This window comes from Giraffa tippelskirchi, chromosome 6 (assembly GCF_054371585.1).
Source record: "Giraffa tippelskirchi isolate mGirTip1 chromosome 6, T2T-mGirTip1v1.2.pri, whole genome shotgun sequence".
NCBI lineage: Eukaryota > Metazoa > Chordata > Mammalia > Artiodactyla > Giraffidae > Giraffa > Giraffa tippelskirchi.
Window position 1 is genome coordinate 158853744 of NC_137280.1, and position 16024 is coordinate 158869767.

Genomic DNA, 16024 nt, shown 5'->3' on the forward strand with positions numbered 1-16024 from the left:
TGTGGAAGCAAAAACACGGGAACTGAAAATCAAGTCTAAGCTCTGCCATGTATGATCGGTGTGCCCTTGGCCTTGGGTACATTGTTTAACTTATCAGTCCCCCGGTATCCCCATCTGTAAAATAAAGGTACTAACAGGCATCCTACAGAGTTATGATGAGAGTTAAACTAAGCAACACACAAGTGTCAGCGACTTGTTGACTGTGAAAGACGATACAAGGTAGGTAATATTTTTTTTCTGAAGTGTGAGGCTCAGTCACTTCTTGTTATAAACTGTAAAAGACTGCTCTCCTAAGCTCTGCTGGCTTGTTTCACCATTATCATGTTTAAGAGTTTTTCTCTCAACTAAACCTCAAGCTTCACTCAAAGGCTGGAACATCTCCTGTCTGCTCTTGTAAACTGAAGTCCCAGAACAATGCTTGGCTCAAAATTTGTTGAATGAATGAATGGATAGATGGACGGAATAATTACTCATCTTTTTTTTTTTGTAATTCAAAATGAATCTCTGTGCAAGCTCAAACTATGCTAACAGGAAGTTTGTCACTGAGGGAGAAAATTTCACATATTTTTCTTTCTTTTTGTCACATTAACTTACAGTTTACTCTACGTATGTTTTTAAACATACGTTTGGTAAAAATGAATAGGAGAAAAACTGGATTGGGTCAAATCTTGTGTGAGGGCTTGTTGGTGAAACTGGAGCATATATTTTTTATAATTGTTTTTAGATAAGAGTGTTGACTTTGGTGACTTTTTTCTAAAAAGTTCAAAGACCTTATAAGCTATCTTGCTGTATCTGACAGCATCTCTTTGAAGTTATTATTTGGCACAGTTTATCATCCCCATTTCTCAGATGATACTGCAAACAAAGGCATGAATTGCCTTATTCCAGGGTCACAAAACTAGTCCTTGATGAACCAGAAATAGAGCCCTCTTCACACAACATCCATCTTTCTTCCCATTAGTTGGCATTCCTTTCCTCTTTTAGATAACCGTGCATTTTAGGGGCTGAAAGTCAGCACAGCATGGACCTCGACAGCTACTCATCAAGCATTGAACAAGTACACCAAGAACTGTTAGCAACTCTGAGGAGCAGAAACAGCAGTGTAGTGGCACAAGTTATTAATTAGTATAAGGACAGCTTTCTAGGCTAAAGCAAAACAAAACAAAACTAAACTAAAATACTAACACTGAGAAGTTGGTTTCTAGGTCCTGACAATAAACCAAAGCACCTTTTGTGTGGACTCCACAGCCACCTCTGTCCTCAGACCTCCAGACAGGACCGCTAAAGCCAGTGAGAACCACTAGCGGGCACACACTCGTTCTATATTTATGGATGTTTATTTAAATTTCACAAAATGAGAAGCATTTTGGTTGGTAGCAAATACAAGCCTATTTACAGCCGGAATAAAAGACGTGGGTCTCTGATTTACTCACAGTCAATGTAAATAACAAGTTCTCAAACAGAGGACAAGCCCTGTGTCATTTCCCGCAGGGCAGGGCAATTAGTTAGACGACCGCGTAACAGAAAGGGCATTTAATAATGAGTCTCCACGCCACACGCAGGCCTCTGTTCACCCTCCCAATCCTGGCTCCATTCATAAAGTCACCTCAGGAGAACTTTCCTGCCACATTTTAACGGTGGGAGTCCTTGCACCTTATAGGCAAGAATGAATGAAAGGAAAAAGACCTTCGGAAACAGCAGCTATTCACATCTATGAGAATAATGGAGACCTAACTCGAAATGACTTCAGATGGATTACCAAGGGGAGCAAGGGTGACTTTATCTATGGATCTCCAGCGTTTCTTCCCACCAATCAGAGTTTTTCATCCTGATCTTAATTGAACTGCTCAATGAGTGGAGAACTTTTTACTCATTTCAACTCATAAAGTAATCGTAGTTGCATAGTTTGGGACTAATAAACCCAGCTACTTCTGTTTTCAAAGTTTTGAGGTTTTATCAGGTTTTTTTTTTCCAAGACAGTCACGATCAACACAACCGTCATCTTACGAAAATATTTTAGATCCACCCCTCCTCACCCACAGACTAGAAAATCTCTCCGCTTCCTCCCAGTTGAGGAAATGGAGTGACTAATGAGGAATGAGATGAGCAGTTGGCGGATACAATGCGCTCTCTAATCCAGAGAGCATCTAGGTCTTCCTCTGTGTTTAAAGAGTTAGCGATGGAGTCAAGAGTCTGCCACGACAATCTTTAATTGAAAAAAAAAAAGGGAAATGCCCTCTTAAATGCTCTTTTTCTTCCCCCGGCTTGTTCCTGACAGTAAGTAATGGTGCGACTGTTCTGAAGTCTTCCTCTTCAATTTTATTTTGTTTAATTCAGTCTGTCATTAGAAAGGCTTGCGAGCTTTAGGCCTGATGATTACTTTCGGTGGGAGGAAGTAGGGCCACTGCAGACTTGTGTTCTAGACAAGCGCTCCTTTATACAATGACGGGGCCTGCCACCATAAATGAAAGGCTCTTTAAAGAGCAGAGAGGGACTCTTTTAAGCAGAGTGCTACCATGTGCTTATAACCCTCCAGCATGACTGGCGAGGATGAGACAGCAGTGTGTTCTGCTGCAAAGAGGACCATTGTCCTCGTTAGCCTCCAGCAAATTGAGCCCGTTTCGCTGCAATGCAGTGGGATTTCCAAAGGGTTGCAGGCAATCCTCCCTAAAATTCCGAATGCCATAAAAGGATTAAAATAGGGGGGCTCAGCGTATGGAATTTAGAACTCTACCGACCCCCTCACCCTAAGTCAACACCCCAACCCTCAGAACCGGCCTTTAAATTTTGTGCCTTGCACGCTATTTTGAGGATAATAAAAGCATGGGTTAAACTTGAGTATCTATTAGCAAATTCAGAGTCTGAGTTTTAAAACTTGTCATGGCTGATTTCTGATATATTTATATACATGAGGACAAGGGAGATGATAAGCTATAATGATTACATTTAGGATTTAAAAGATTTCATTGTGGTCCATTTTCAAGCTTAAGAATGTTTTGGATTTTAAAAAGAGGAGACTAGATAACGCAATATGTTTTACATTTTTTAATACATGCTGTTGAGGTCTGCTTGGTTTCTTAAGAGGCTGATTTACATTCTAAATTCAATCTGCAGATGCAGTCATGAAACAAATACTTATTTCTCTTTATCTTGTATAAATGAAATATATCATTTGAGTCTGAAAAGAATTAAATAAACCAGATTAATATTTTGGGGTCAAAAACATGTTTACTAGTTTAACAAAGCCAGAATGTACCTAAGGTAAAGGTCAAAGACTACTTCATTCCCTGCTGAGCAAATGCTCAGGAAGCACATTTGTCTATGTTTCCTGTCATAACAGGAAGAGTGTAACTTCTTCCTTTCCACAATGGCTTCAGTTTTACCTCCCAACTCCAATATTTTCTCCCTCAGGGCCTTCCAAATCAATCCTTGCAAGACAGAAGGCAGGAGGCTGTCTCCGTTGTAGTTTCCAAACAGTTACATTTGTTGAAATGTTATTTAAATGTTAGTGATTTCTTAAGCTAAGCTGTTCCAACTTAAAATTAAAAGTCAAATATCCAAACATTTAGAGCAGTTCTCTTATTCCTATTAGTGGTCTAACATATTTCAAAAGAAACACAAAAAAATATTCCATATTATGGAATTTCATTTTCTTTAACTATGTTGTTATTCCCCCCCCACCCCCCCAAACAAAGTCATTATTCTTGGTAGGGGCGGGGGTTCCACCTGTCTTCAATAAGACTATCTGGGATGTAAACTTTAAAAATACTTTTACTGTAATAATTTTCGAAGGAGCTCATTTTAAATGAATAAATTACAATCTTAAAGGAAGTCTAGACTGCAAAGTACAAGGCTTTTGAAACAATTAGCAACATGTTCTTTAATCTACAGTTTGGAAGAAACTTCTTGGCTTATGACGTATATATGGTCTATTTATAATGTTAATATTTTTAGTGCTGGTTTCTCAGTAATACAATGTCATAGAAAGTTTGTGCATTTGCAGAGCACAAGGGCATTTGCAGCATGCAGAACGATGTGTGCATGCACTCAGAGGTGGAAGGTGCCATTTGGTGCCAACTTGCTACCCAAAGTGAGTGAGACATGATAAACATAAGCATTGAAATTTTTCTAAATTACAGTTTTAAATGGAAATTGTATGAGATACACAAATTAGAACTGAAACAACAACAAGTCTCGAAGCCCTCAAGTTCAGAGCTTAGTTCTTAAATCCAGAGACAGAATTCAAGAGTAGACAGTTACCCTTTTCCTTATGAACATTTTGGGCTCTCTTGGACTTCTCACTAAAGTAAAAACTAATGAACAGCTACATGGCAGTTCAGATAATATCTTTTTGGCAATAAAGAAACAGATCTAGCTATAAAAGTGTAAAATGTCCCACACCACATGGAATGTACAGAAAATGTGCTGTGTACTATCTCTGTGATTCGTCTACAGAGCTGGGCAGATCATTTGTGAATTGTTTTCAAACGGACAGGAATAGAACAAAAAGGAATGGCTTGATGTCACAGCTGTTAAACATACATCTGAGCTCTTTGGTTACACTTTCTTTGATTTGGAATCTTGCAGAAGTAGTTTGTCACTTTTCCCTTCTGGCTTTCTTTTTCAGTCTCTCACCAGTTAATTTCAACTCTCTAATAAAAACTTTTCCTCTTGGTGATTTTATCAATAACAAAAGAGTGATTTAATTTATATGCACAGGGAACCTCTGAGGAGGCATGCACAGGCTGCGTCAAAATACCTTGCAATCGAATTCCGAGGTGCCTTGCTGTGTCCTAATGCATTGCCATGATATATCTTACTTTTATTTATTGATTCATTTTATAAAATTACTTTAATGAAAAAATTTAATATGAATTTAGCAGTGAGCTGTTAAATGGTATTGAGGGAAAAGTGGTATCATCATCACCGTCATGAGTTATTTGCATGAGTTATTTATTCTGGATTTAGAAATTTTAAAAAAACGAACACTTTTGCACTGATTGAACTTTTTAATCACTTAATTTGAAAAAAAGTTTCCAGATATTCACTGTCTAACATGGATAATGCTTCTATTGTGTTTAAAGCATAGTTTCCTCTCAAATAATTTGTATTTGCTTGACATGCATGCAAACAACTTACAAGTCTGGAAGTTCTGTTTGTGAAGATGACAGAAGAAAAGTGTGCTTGAACAACTCTCTTCTAACTCACGGTTTAGAATTTATCAAAAAATTATTTTCTTGAAGCAATTTATTTGTATTTCTATGTTATCCAATTCCTCACATTTAAAGATTGAATCTATCTCAACTTCAATACATTTTATACTAGGTTAGTAGGCTGTATCTCTCAAGTTTAGCATCGTAATTAGCCCTTTTATTCCCTGATATTCTGTATATTACCTTGAAGGAACATTACAGTAAAAATTCCATTGAAAATTTTAGTTAAAATTCTAAGAATCTAAAATAGAGAAAAACTAGGAAAATTAAGGAGTAAAACTTTGATTTAAAAAAAAGAATCATTTGAGAAAATCAATGCACCTTTTTTTTTTTCCAGTTTAGTTTGGAAAATATCAGGTTTAGTTTAAAAACTTCAGTAAGTAGAAACTGTCAGAGACTGCATCTACACTGAACATATTTCTCTAGGCTTTTTTTTTCTCTGAGCCCACTTAAAATAATCATAGGTCATGTAAGTAAACGGAGATAGGGACATAAGAAAAGGGAAAAAGTTACAAAATGTAACAACTATGACTAACCCCCTTTAGTCATAAGGGGATTCTCCTATTCTATTAGCAGGAGAATGTTGCTAATTGTCTTTAATTTGTGCTCCAGATACTGCACTGATAATTACATGAAATTTTGTTTGCTGGCAAAAACTGTTAGTGTGCCAGGTCTGATGGAAGAAAAGAATTTAAGACATTTAATAATCTTTATGCTTAACTTACTATATTAGGTCGTAACTGGGTTCTTTGGCAAATATTTCTCTCTGGTAGTTACTCAAATATGTAAATATCTTTTTTAGAACAAGTCACACAAATAAATTTGGGTTTGTCTCTCCTATCCTCTCAAAGTGGAAAAGCTGAAATTTTTAAATACAAACACATTAAATAAACAGGTTTAGGTTAAGCATGCCTCACTTTCATGTATCTTTTTTCTTGATGTAACAGATATAACAGATTTCTAAGTATATTCTGTTTGCAGAAAGAGTCATATGAGGACAAAACTCATTTAAAAATCTGGCTGTTTCAGAAGCACAGTGACAACTGGTACCATATGAAGGAGGCTAAGATTATTGCCTAATTGATGAAGGTAACTCACAGGTAAGAACAAAAAAATGCAGGTGGAGAGACTTGAAATTGTAGTGAGAATAAGCTGCAAGCTAGAAGTGATAAAAATGGTGAATAGTTCACCATTCAGAATAGTAGTTCAGAATAATTTGGTCAGGAACATACATTTGAAAATAAGTTCCCAAAGCATAAGAAATTGGGAAATTACTTCTCCCCATCCTTGGCACGAGCCCTGCCCTGCAAATGTTCTCTGTGATTTTTCTTCCTGTTCACTAGCCATCCTCTGCCACTCTCTGGCTCTTGCTTAGAAATGATTCTCTTGCCCCTTGTTAGCTCCTTTGTGCCCTAGCTCTAGTCTGTTTCAGGCTCCCCTGCTGGCACAGTGGTAAAAGAATCTGCCTGTCCGTGCAGGAGAAGCAAGAGACTCGGGTTGGATCCCTGGGTTGGAAAGGTCCAACCCACTCTAGTATTCATGCCTGGAACATCCCATGGACAGAGGAGCTTGGTGGGCCGTGGGGGTCACAGAGTCGTGAGCATGCGTACATGCTCTACTCTGTTCCACTTTTTCTTCCATCTCCCCGATCCCCTTTCAAGCAGGTAACACTCGCCTGCAATGAAGGTTCACGTACCATTCTTTAGGGTGCCACACGGCACAGGCGTTGTTTTGACAGAAATCACATCAACCATAATTACTAACGGTTCGAAGACCTTGAGTCTTAACAGGAATAGCTAATAGGTAAATTTCTTGGGCACTCATCACATGCTAGGTGCTTTTTACATTTATTTACAAGTTACTTGCTGGAGGGTCACACAGCTAGTAGCAGGCAGAACTCAGGCCAGAACAAGGTTTGTGTGTCTCTAAAAACTATGCTCTTCACCATGATATGCTGGACGCAGGATGATGTATGTAATGGGGGAAAGTAATATCATGAAACTACACCCTAAGCCATTATCTTATACGGAACACAGCACGACGTAACTGAAAATCAGCTTACTTTATTTTCGAATCTGAAAGATTTGAGCTCAAATCTTGGCCACCACCCAGTGTCAACTCTCTGACTTCAAAGCTCTGCGTGATCTGGGCCCTTTTCTCTCGTCTCCCTAAAGTTACACACATGAAGCTCAAGTAAGTTCCTTGGGGCGTTCCTTCGACTCCTCAGCCAGCTCTTCCCTTTCTCAAGGAGCTTTGCAAACACTGTTCCCTCTGGAATGCTGTCTCCTGCCGAACTCTGAAACATCTCTTTGCTCCCATCTTTCAGCGTTTCCTCAGGGAAGCCTTTCTTCCACTCCCAATCTAAATAAAGCACCTCCTGTTATTCTTTCATAGCATTTGGGTAGTTTCATTCATAACACATGTGAACCAAATTTTTGTTATATATTTGCATATCTCACGTCTGGTTCATCCGACTAGGCCCACAGGCCAATCCTGCCTGCCTCCCGTTTTTGCCGGTAAAGTTTTATTCAAACACAGACATATTAAAATTCGTGTACGCGTTGTCCTTTGGGTAGAACTGAGCATCTGAGACAGAGACTGTACGGTTCACAAGGCCAAAAATATTTGCTATCTGGCCCTTTACAGAACCAGGTTGCTGACTTACACAGCGGACAATAAGCTGAATAAGATTCAACTGGCTTATCGCTGAGCACTTCATGTTAGGCAGGTTGCAAACAAATGATATTTGCTGACTTAATAAATAAATGAATTATTCAGTTGTAAATGGAATTAATGAGGATTAAATGGAATAATAAATATGTAGTTCTTGGTACACATAGCTACTTTCAAATTATTTGAAAACTTCTGGGAGACAAATTGACAATTCATGATTTTATTTTTATATAGTAGCTTAAGAAATCACCTTGTTTAGGTTAGAGATTGAGAAATAAGTGCTTTTCATAAACCTGGAGACTCTGGAAAATTTAAAAAAAAGCAACCTGTTACTTTTTTCCTCCCCTAAACTATTTCATGTATATAATCAGAGTTCCTGAATTTTAGCTATTGCCTACTGCCATAACGAAAAATAAAGGGCAAAATTCAATTTAAACAGTCGGCCGCTCTGTTTTCCCACAGTTTAATTTCTTAATGATATACAACTTATCACATCAGCTCTGTAATATTTCATTTCACACTTTAAGTCAGTATTTCTTATTCTGTAAAAACATACCCTGTTCTGTACAGCCAAATAAACACCTGCGATGGCAGGGCAGGCTTTTACTGCTTTTGAGAAAAGATGACAGTGAGCTATTGTATGAGGTTCTATTAAGGAGTCTACAGTGGGGGGAAGCCTCCAAAAGGGCAAAGCAGTGAATGCTTTTCTTTTCAACATCTGAACACACACTTTAAAGGGAGCCTAGGTTAGGGGTGTCTCCTCACTTTGGACAACATGCTGTTGCAGATTTGCTGGTGCTGATTATTAGAAGTGACCTACATCTTCCAGGCTCTCTCCCAAATGGCTCTTATGATCACTCTTGCAGTAGATGAGAGGCACGCAGATGACTATTTTTAAGTAAGATGGCTGTTTAAGATTGTTAATAGCCATTTACAATAATCACTGAAATATACACTAAAACATGGGAGTTTTCAATTTTACTAATTCTATGTAAGAGTGCTGAATCACAGGGCCAACCGAACCTAAAGACTGAAGACCAGACTGTGTATGTATGTGCTCGTGTGCTCAGTCATGTCTGATTCTTTGCCATCCCAGGGACTACAGTCTACCAGGCAAGAAGACTGGAGTGGGTTGACATTTCCTTTTCCAGGGGATCTTCCCAACCCAGGGATCAAATCTGTGTCTCCTTGCATTGCAGACGGATTCCTGACCTTCTGAGCCATCAGGTAAGTCTTAAGTAAAGACTACTCAGATCCTACATTCTATAGAATAAAACCAAGGAATTCATCTTCAGGATTAAAAAAGATAAGACTAACCAAACTGAATTTAAATAAATTTTATTCTCTTAAAAGTTATTACGACTTCTAACACTGGTGAGAGTGATAGTAACTGTAGATGCAGCTATATTTAAATTATGAAGGAACGTTCACTTGTCGCTCAGAAGTTAGTGTTAACATTCTTGCATGCTTTTATGAGCTTCATATTTCTTTATAAAGCAAATGAAAGCTCATGACTTCAACCTGCAAAAACTTTCTTTTGTCTTTGTAAGCAAAAACAAGATACAATAAATTTCATGAACCCCCATATTACCTGGTATTATTAATAAAGTGTAGATGCGAATTCATATATATTTTTGACTGCACCCCTAAATAGGTGCTAGCCCAAACAGTAAGGTCTAAACAGTTAGTGGTATATGATGTTCAATATTTCAGTCTTAATTTCAATTTTAAGCTATAAATCAATTAAAAATACTGTGGGTTTTTTTTTTTTTATATTGACAGAATTATTGCTTTTTGGCTTGACCCATAGCAATAAACAATGTTTAGGTAAACACTGAAGGAATCCATCATAAATCTTAGCATTATTCATCCTTTAGCTCAATTTTCGCCAAAAATAGTTCAAGTCATATGTACCTTAAACACAGTAATTTAAAGGAGTATAAACCTGAAAGTCTCAAAAGTTTCTTTATCACTTAATGGCATACTGGCTTTGATGGCATAAATAACAACTTGCATTCATTATAATTTACACATGTAGCAATAAAAAGTTTTAAAGCACAAACAAGTTCTAGTCTTACACGAAGGTCCAAGAAGACAGAAAGGCACAGTAGGGAAGAAAGAGCATTTTTATCTGGGGGAAATTACAGTCTGGCAGGGCATCCCCAAGGCTGTCCTCTTAGCTTTCAATGGGCAACAGGCAAGACATTCTCCTCCCCCAGGGTCAAGGACCACTATTCTGTAGGTTCCATTATCCATTGCAATGGTTGGAATCTGGCAGTACTGTCTCTTAGAACTGGTGTCTGTTATTGGTTGCATCCATCCTAATTTTTATTTAACATTAACAGACCATCCAACTATTCTTTTTTTGAAGAAAAACAACAAATTTATTAATATTTCTGTATTCACAGGGGGCTTCCCTGGTGGCACAAACAGTAAGGAATCTGCCTGCGATGCAGGAGATCCAGGTTCTATCCCTGGGTCAGGAAGATCCCCTGGAGAAGGGAATGGCTACCCACTCCAGTGTCCTTGCCTGAATTCCATGAACAGAGGAGCCTGGCGGGCTATAGTCCACGGGGTTGCAAAGAGTCAGACATGACTGAGCAACTGACATATACACTGACACTAATTCACAGGGGCTCACAGAAAAGAAATGAAACTCAAAGAAGCAGTTAGACACTGGAGTTTATATACTCTTTCTAACAAAGGAAAGATGGTTTGAGCTTCAAGGGATGATAAATCATGGGGAAGTGATTAGGAGATACATGGGAAACCAGTGGAAAATAACGGTCACTTTAGTAAAATCTTTTTAAATGCAGCTCCATCTTGGTCACACAGCTAGCCTTACTTCACCTAACTAAATCTGTTCTCCCCAAGTGTAAAGAAAAAGAGAGTCAAATCACAAATATTCATAATATACAAGTCTTTGCTGAATAGAGCACTTGGATGCATAAAGTCTTTAGAATAGATTAATTGTATCATAAAGGTATCACTGGAGTTCTAAAAGCAAATTATAACATCAGGTGCCTCTAGGTTTATTAAACTCAAGGGTTTAAAGGGAATGGTATGAATTTACTATGGTTCTTGCCTGTATGTTTGAAGGTGCTAATATTTTGTGGAGGTATCTTCTTTGTTGTTGTTAGCACAATGTTAAATATTTTGAATGTATTTCAAAGTCTCTTTCACTGTGAACAGAATGAAAACTATTTTTATACAGGATATTTAGCCCATATTATAAACCTTTAGGTGGAGGACCACAAAAGGCCTCATTCTCACGAATCTAAGAATATCTTTATTTGGGGATGCGTGCAGTAGAGCAATATTATGCTTCTTAACTCAATTATTAAGCTATTTATGTTACACAAATGCAGCTCCCATTTAAAATTAATGTTGAAGTAAAAGGTGAATAATCATGAATGTGTAAAGTATATTTCTTACCCACAGGATGATTTTTACCCTGTACATATAAGAGAATATTAGCACTTAAACAGACCACATTTAACTCATTAAATCTCTTCTTAATGGATAAGCTCAAAATGCTTTCAATACCCTCAACATATCTGGGGGGAAATATAATAAACGGTCCATGTAAATAATAATACCAAAAACGTTTACCCCACTCACCTGTCTGTTACGTTCATCCATAATCCTCGTAATCTGAATCTTTTTTCTCCCCATAGTCCCCGTTTTTCTTCTCTCTCTCGTCCCTGAAATTATGTATTTTTTCCTTCCTTTTCTTTCTCTTTCCTGTTTCCTCCAAACAAATCTCCTTCTTCAGCACTTGCACTGCTCAGTTCCCAAATTCCTGCATTCGTTCCTGCTGAACAAAAAGCAAAAATTAAGCACTACTTTAATAGCAAGCCACTTTCATAAGTACTATCACATTCTATTTTTTTTTTAATTCTGTGGCACTAAACAAATCAAATGAGCAGAAAATAAGTATTTATTAAAAGTACATGATATATCACATGCAGGAGCATATCAAGTAGAAATGGTTTGTTTTTATAATTAAAAGACTCCTGTAAGTAATTTAACAAGTCACTTAAATGATGAAAACTATGCTTTAAAACCCAACACTTGAAATATATCTTTTGCAAAGAGTTTCTTAGTATTTTTTAATGAAATTAGGTTACTATTTTTACCCTTCTGTTATGAAAAATTACCTAAATCAGAGAGTTAATGAACCTTTATGTACCTGTGTATGCTAAGTAGGGCAAGCTAATTCATTTCTGAAGGGAAAACAATCTCATGTTTTGACAGCAGAGGTGATAACGTCCCTCGTTATGCAAATAGGATGGACTATTATGAAAGTGCTATTTGATATATGTAAATGTCAACTAATTTAAATCTAAATCCTTTAATCTTAGTTTTAAAAAGTCACTGTTATGGGAACACTGTAAAAATAATGTGGGATATTTAATCTTACATAACAAGCAGCTATCAGCTGTGAGATTTCCTTTTCCTTTTGAAAGCCCTTAAGCTATATCTTGAATACAAGAATCAAAAAAGATAATCATTCACAGAAAAGAAAGAAATGGTGCAAAAATTAGAGTATTATTCCATTTATGACTATAAGCTGTCAGTCCTCTAAATTTAAATAGTTTAAGAAGACGTGATATCTCTTTGGGTAGTAAGATACAAAATTATAGAATCTTTTCATATACTGGATATCTTAGGCCATGAAATAAAATGAGAGAAGTGATCATTGATAATGTAAGATAAATCCAGAGAATCCAGGGTATTAAAAGTATCCTTCTCTGTTTTAAATTATATCTGAAAATATTTGAGTGAAAGTGAATTGCTGTGAAATGTGGAAGTTAACAAAAAGGCATTCCACAAATGGCTCCTTAATTTGCAAGCAACAGCTTCAATCATTTTATCCCTTCTTCCCTCAAAGAATGCAAATACTTAACATGTTGCTCAGAGTTTCCCTGTTTATTTTAGTTGGTGTCTGACAACCGACCTGATAAATTCCCACATGTATTATGTAACATTAAGCCCATGTCCTGGCTATTTAATAGATTATTTGGCTCCAATTCAAAGTTATTGGAACAGGAGTTGGAACTGTTACACACTTGGTCTGACCACATTAGCTGTCTTTTGATTTAATTTAATTTCTAAATTCTTTATCACCTTGAATAAATTTTTTTTTAAGTTTTCTGTGATTATCTAATTGCAGAAGCTATTATGATATAATTAGTTCTGGTGGATTAAGTGCTGCTTAAATACTAAGACTATCCATTCCCTTTTTCCCAATGCCTTCTATGAAACTACAGCTCAGTTCTGCCTCTGAGAATATATATAGAGATATACGTTGAGTAATTTCATGACCACACAGGGCTCATCAAAATGATTACTCCAGCGGTAATTTTGAATGTTGGAAGTAGTTCAAAGTTTCAGAATTATATAAATAACACACATTTGGACAGACAGGAAAAAGTTAGCTACAAGACACATTAAAAATTACATTAAAATACAAAAAATCCGCAAAGCACAACTGCATATTCACCATTGCCAAACACTGTCCATCTATCTATTTTTAGAGTCAGTCTAAAATACCATTCAACTGGACAACTTTCCTGTGTTTCCTACAGTCTTACCTTAGAAGCAAGCAGCACGTTAGAATGGTATTTCCCATGCATGTGCAAGACCCCAAAGAGACAAACAGGCTTCCTCGGTCACAGAAAAGCCAACCCATGAATCCACAGCAAATGCATATGGGACAATTTCCTTTCTTTCATTGAGCTGAGGCCGGTGGCACTATCGGCTTACAGGACTATGCCTGCCTAAGCGCTTATTCACTTTAAGGTGGAAGGTCAGGGTGAACAGATTAGAGAGTGGAACGAGGCGGGGAAGATGAGAACCTCTGCAGATCCTGATTACAAAATACAAATAACCAAACAAGTAGAGAAACATCCCTGGACAAGAGTCTCCTTGGAAGGACAGAGTTCCTGATGAATCAAACTTAGAAGAGTTCTTCCACTCACCACCCCATATTTCACAACTTTGAAACAAGGGACATTTCTTAAAAAGAGCAGAGCAAGGATTTTTTTTTTTTAATTCTTAAAACATAATGGGAGATATTTTGCCAGAAAGAAATGGTTTGTATCAATATGTAAAAATATATAAAATAGCTGATTAAAAATGACATTAAATGTTTTTTCCTTTGTGAAATATACAAGGTAGAGAGAATGCAAGGTTAAATTTTAATAGCATTCAAATAACTTATTTCCCATAAAAATGAATATGTCTTGAACATTTCTGAAATGCAAAATTTGATACGATTAAGTACATATGCAGAGGAAGATGTGGTGATGATGAGATTGTTTTCATGAAGCAAAATGTGCTTTGGACTATTCGGCTTAAAGACTATTTGATTATGGATCACCATGTTTCAAGGTTTTCAGTAAAAATTCAAAGAGTAAGGAAGGTCAACAACAGCTCAGTAGCTGTTTTCTTAGCATAACTATTTTTTCAACCTGATTTTTACACAAAAATTATACTGCAAAGTTGGTTTCAAGAATTAGTTTGTCGAAGGCCTAGAGAGGCTGAAAAAGAGATTACATAACCTCATTAATCTGAAAAATTGCTTTGTATGTATATGAAGAAAAGGATATAACAGCTAAACTACATGTAGTAGTATTCTGGTTACACTGAGAACTTTCATTATGTACAATCAACCATAAGCTTAAAATAATTCCAGCAGCCTTGCCGCTACTTCTTTCCACATAAAAGAAGAATTCTTGGAAAATGACAGAGCTACAGAGAAACAATCAGTAATTAAAAAAAACACAACAGTCTACCATAGTTACACTCTATAGAGCTACAGTCTTCTGCATTTTTTTTTTTTTCTTTTTGCCAACCTAAATATAAGAAAAATAAAATCAGGCTGCTTACTAAAAAAAAGGGGAACTTCATTATGGCAGGCTTCTGTTCACTTTGAGTTTGGCATACGCCGACAGATGAAGGCAAAGTGGTTTGAGACCCAGGGAGAGGAGGATTTCTTGTGGACAGATGCTACAGCTCCTTCTCCCACCCCGGCTCGCTCATTTACAAACCAGTTCCCTTGAGTGACACCCGCCTCCTCTCCCTCGCCCCCCTCTTCCTTGCTCTCTTCCTCTCTCCCTCCCTCCCACAGATCCCTCCCAGTCACACAGAAGACTCTTGACAGAATGGCAGGAAACACGCATAGGCTGGTCAGGGAAGGATGTGATGTCAGCAACCGCGAACAATAAAAGGTGTAAAGGTGCTTCCTTCCCTAAACTGTTCCAGAAGTGTAAAATGGGAACCAAAACTCTTCACTTCCTTCTCTGAGCAGAACTGTCTGAGGGTGCTGGGCTGCACACCCCACACAGGGCGGCCTTTGAGAGGTTCAGATAAGGGCCAAGCAGAGAACTCCAGACACGGGACGACATCTCTGACTCCTATTTTTAAGACACCTGAGGGGAAAAAAAATCCATTTCAACTCTAGGCTAGTATTCTGTCTGACTGCTGGAAGAAATAAAAATAAGAAAACTAATAAGCTCATTTTGGTGAAGTAGGAGATACACAGCAATTACCATTCACCACGCCTCACCAAAATCATCTTAACACAGCTCATGCAGCCATATAACCCTAATTCACTCCCTCGAGGCACATGAAGAATTCTATACAGGAGAAGAGCCAAATGGATACATTATTTTATTTTTATTTTTTGGTAAAAAATAGAATCGTGAAAATCATGAAAAAAAATTTTGTGTTTGTTGGGAAAACACACGGATTACTTCTTTGCCTCCATAATTAAAAAAAAAACACGATATACTGGATGGTGGTGGGGAGAGGAAAGAGATTCCTAAGTTATCAAAAATTTCAAAGTTCTTAACAAGAATTCAGACTAAGAATCAAAGTTAACATAAACTTTCAGTATATAGTGTATCTATTTTAATCTCATCACTATTAGGTTCTTTCTAACATGGAAATGGCAGTCTACCATAAGATTTCTGTAGGAAGAAAACCACATATCAAGTGGATCTGAGTCATCCTCAGATTTCAATCATCTTCCCACAACACTTTGATTTAGAAATTAAACATAACCTTCAGTTTTATGTTTTGATCTTAGAGTGAGACTGCCATGCCACATTAAAAGATGTGGGAAGAAATTA

At 37.1% G+C, this 16024-nt stretch overlaps 1 protein-coding gene across 29 annotated transcripts in view; it reads right to left on the reverse strand.

Moving 5' to 3' along the window:
- Window positions 1-16024, reverse strand: part of MEF2C (myocyte enhancer factor 2C) — a 176163-nt gene that overhangs the window by 88348 nt on the left and 71791 nt on the right. For 16 of the 29 annotated variants that reach the window (XM_081504935.1, XM_081504932.1, XM_081504919.1 and 13 more), the window contains one exon: window positions 11508-11700. In XM_081504935.1, coding sequence (XP_081361061.1) covers window positions 11508-11561 — 54 coding nt within the window. In that variant the 5' untranslated portion in view covers window positions 11562-11700. Of the gene's footprint in view, window positions 1-11507; window positions 11704-16024 lie in introns of all 29 variants that reach the window. The other 13 variants (XM_081504931.1, XM_081504933.1, XM_081504918.1 and 10 more) reach the window with 1 other exon arrangement.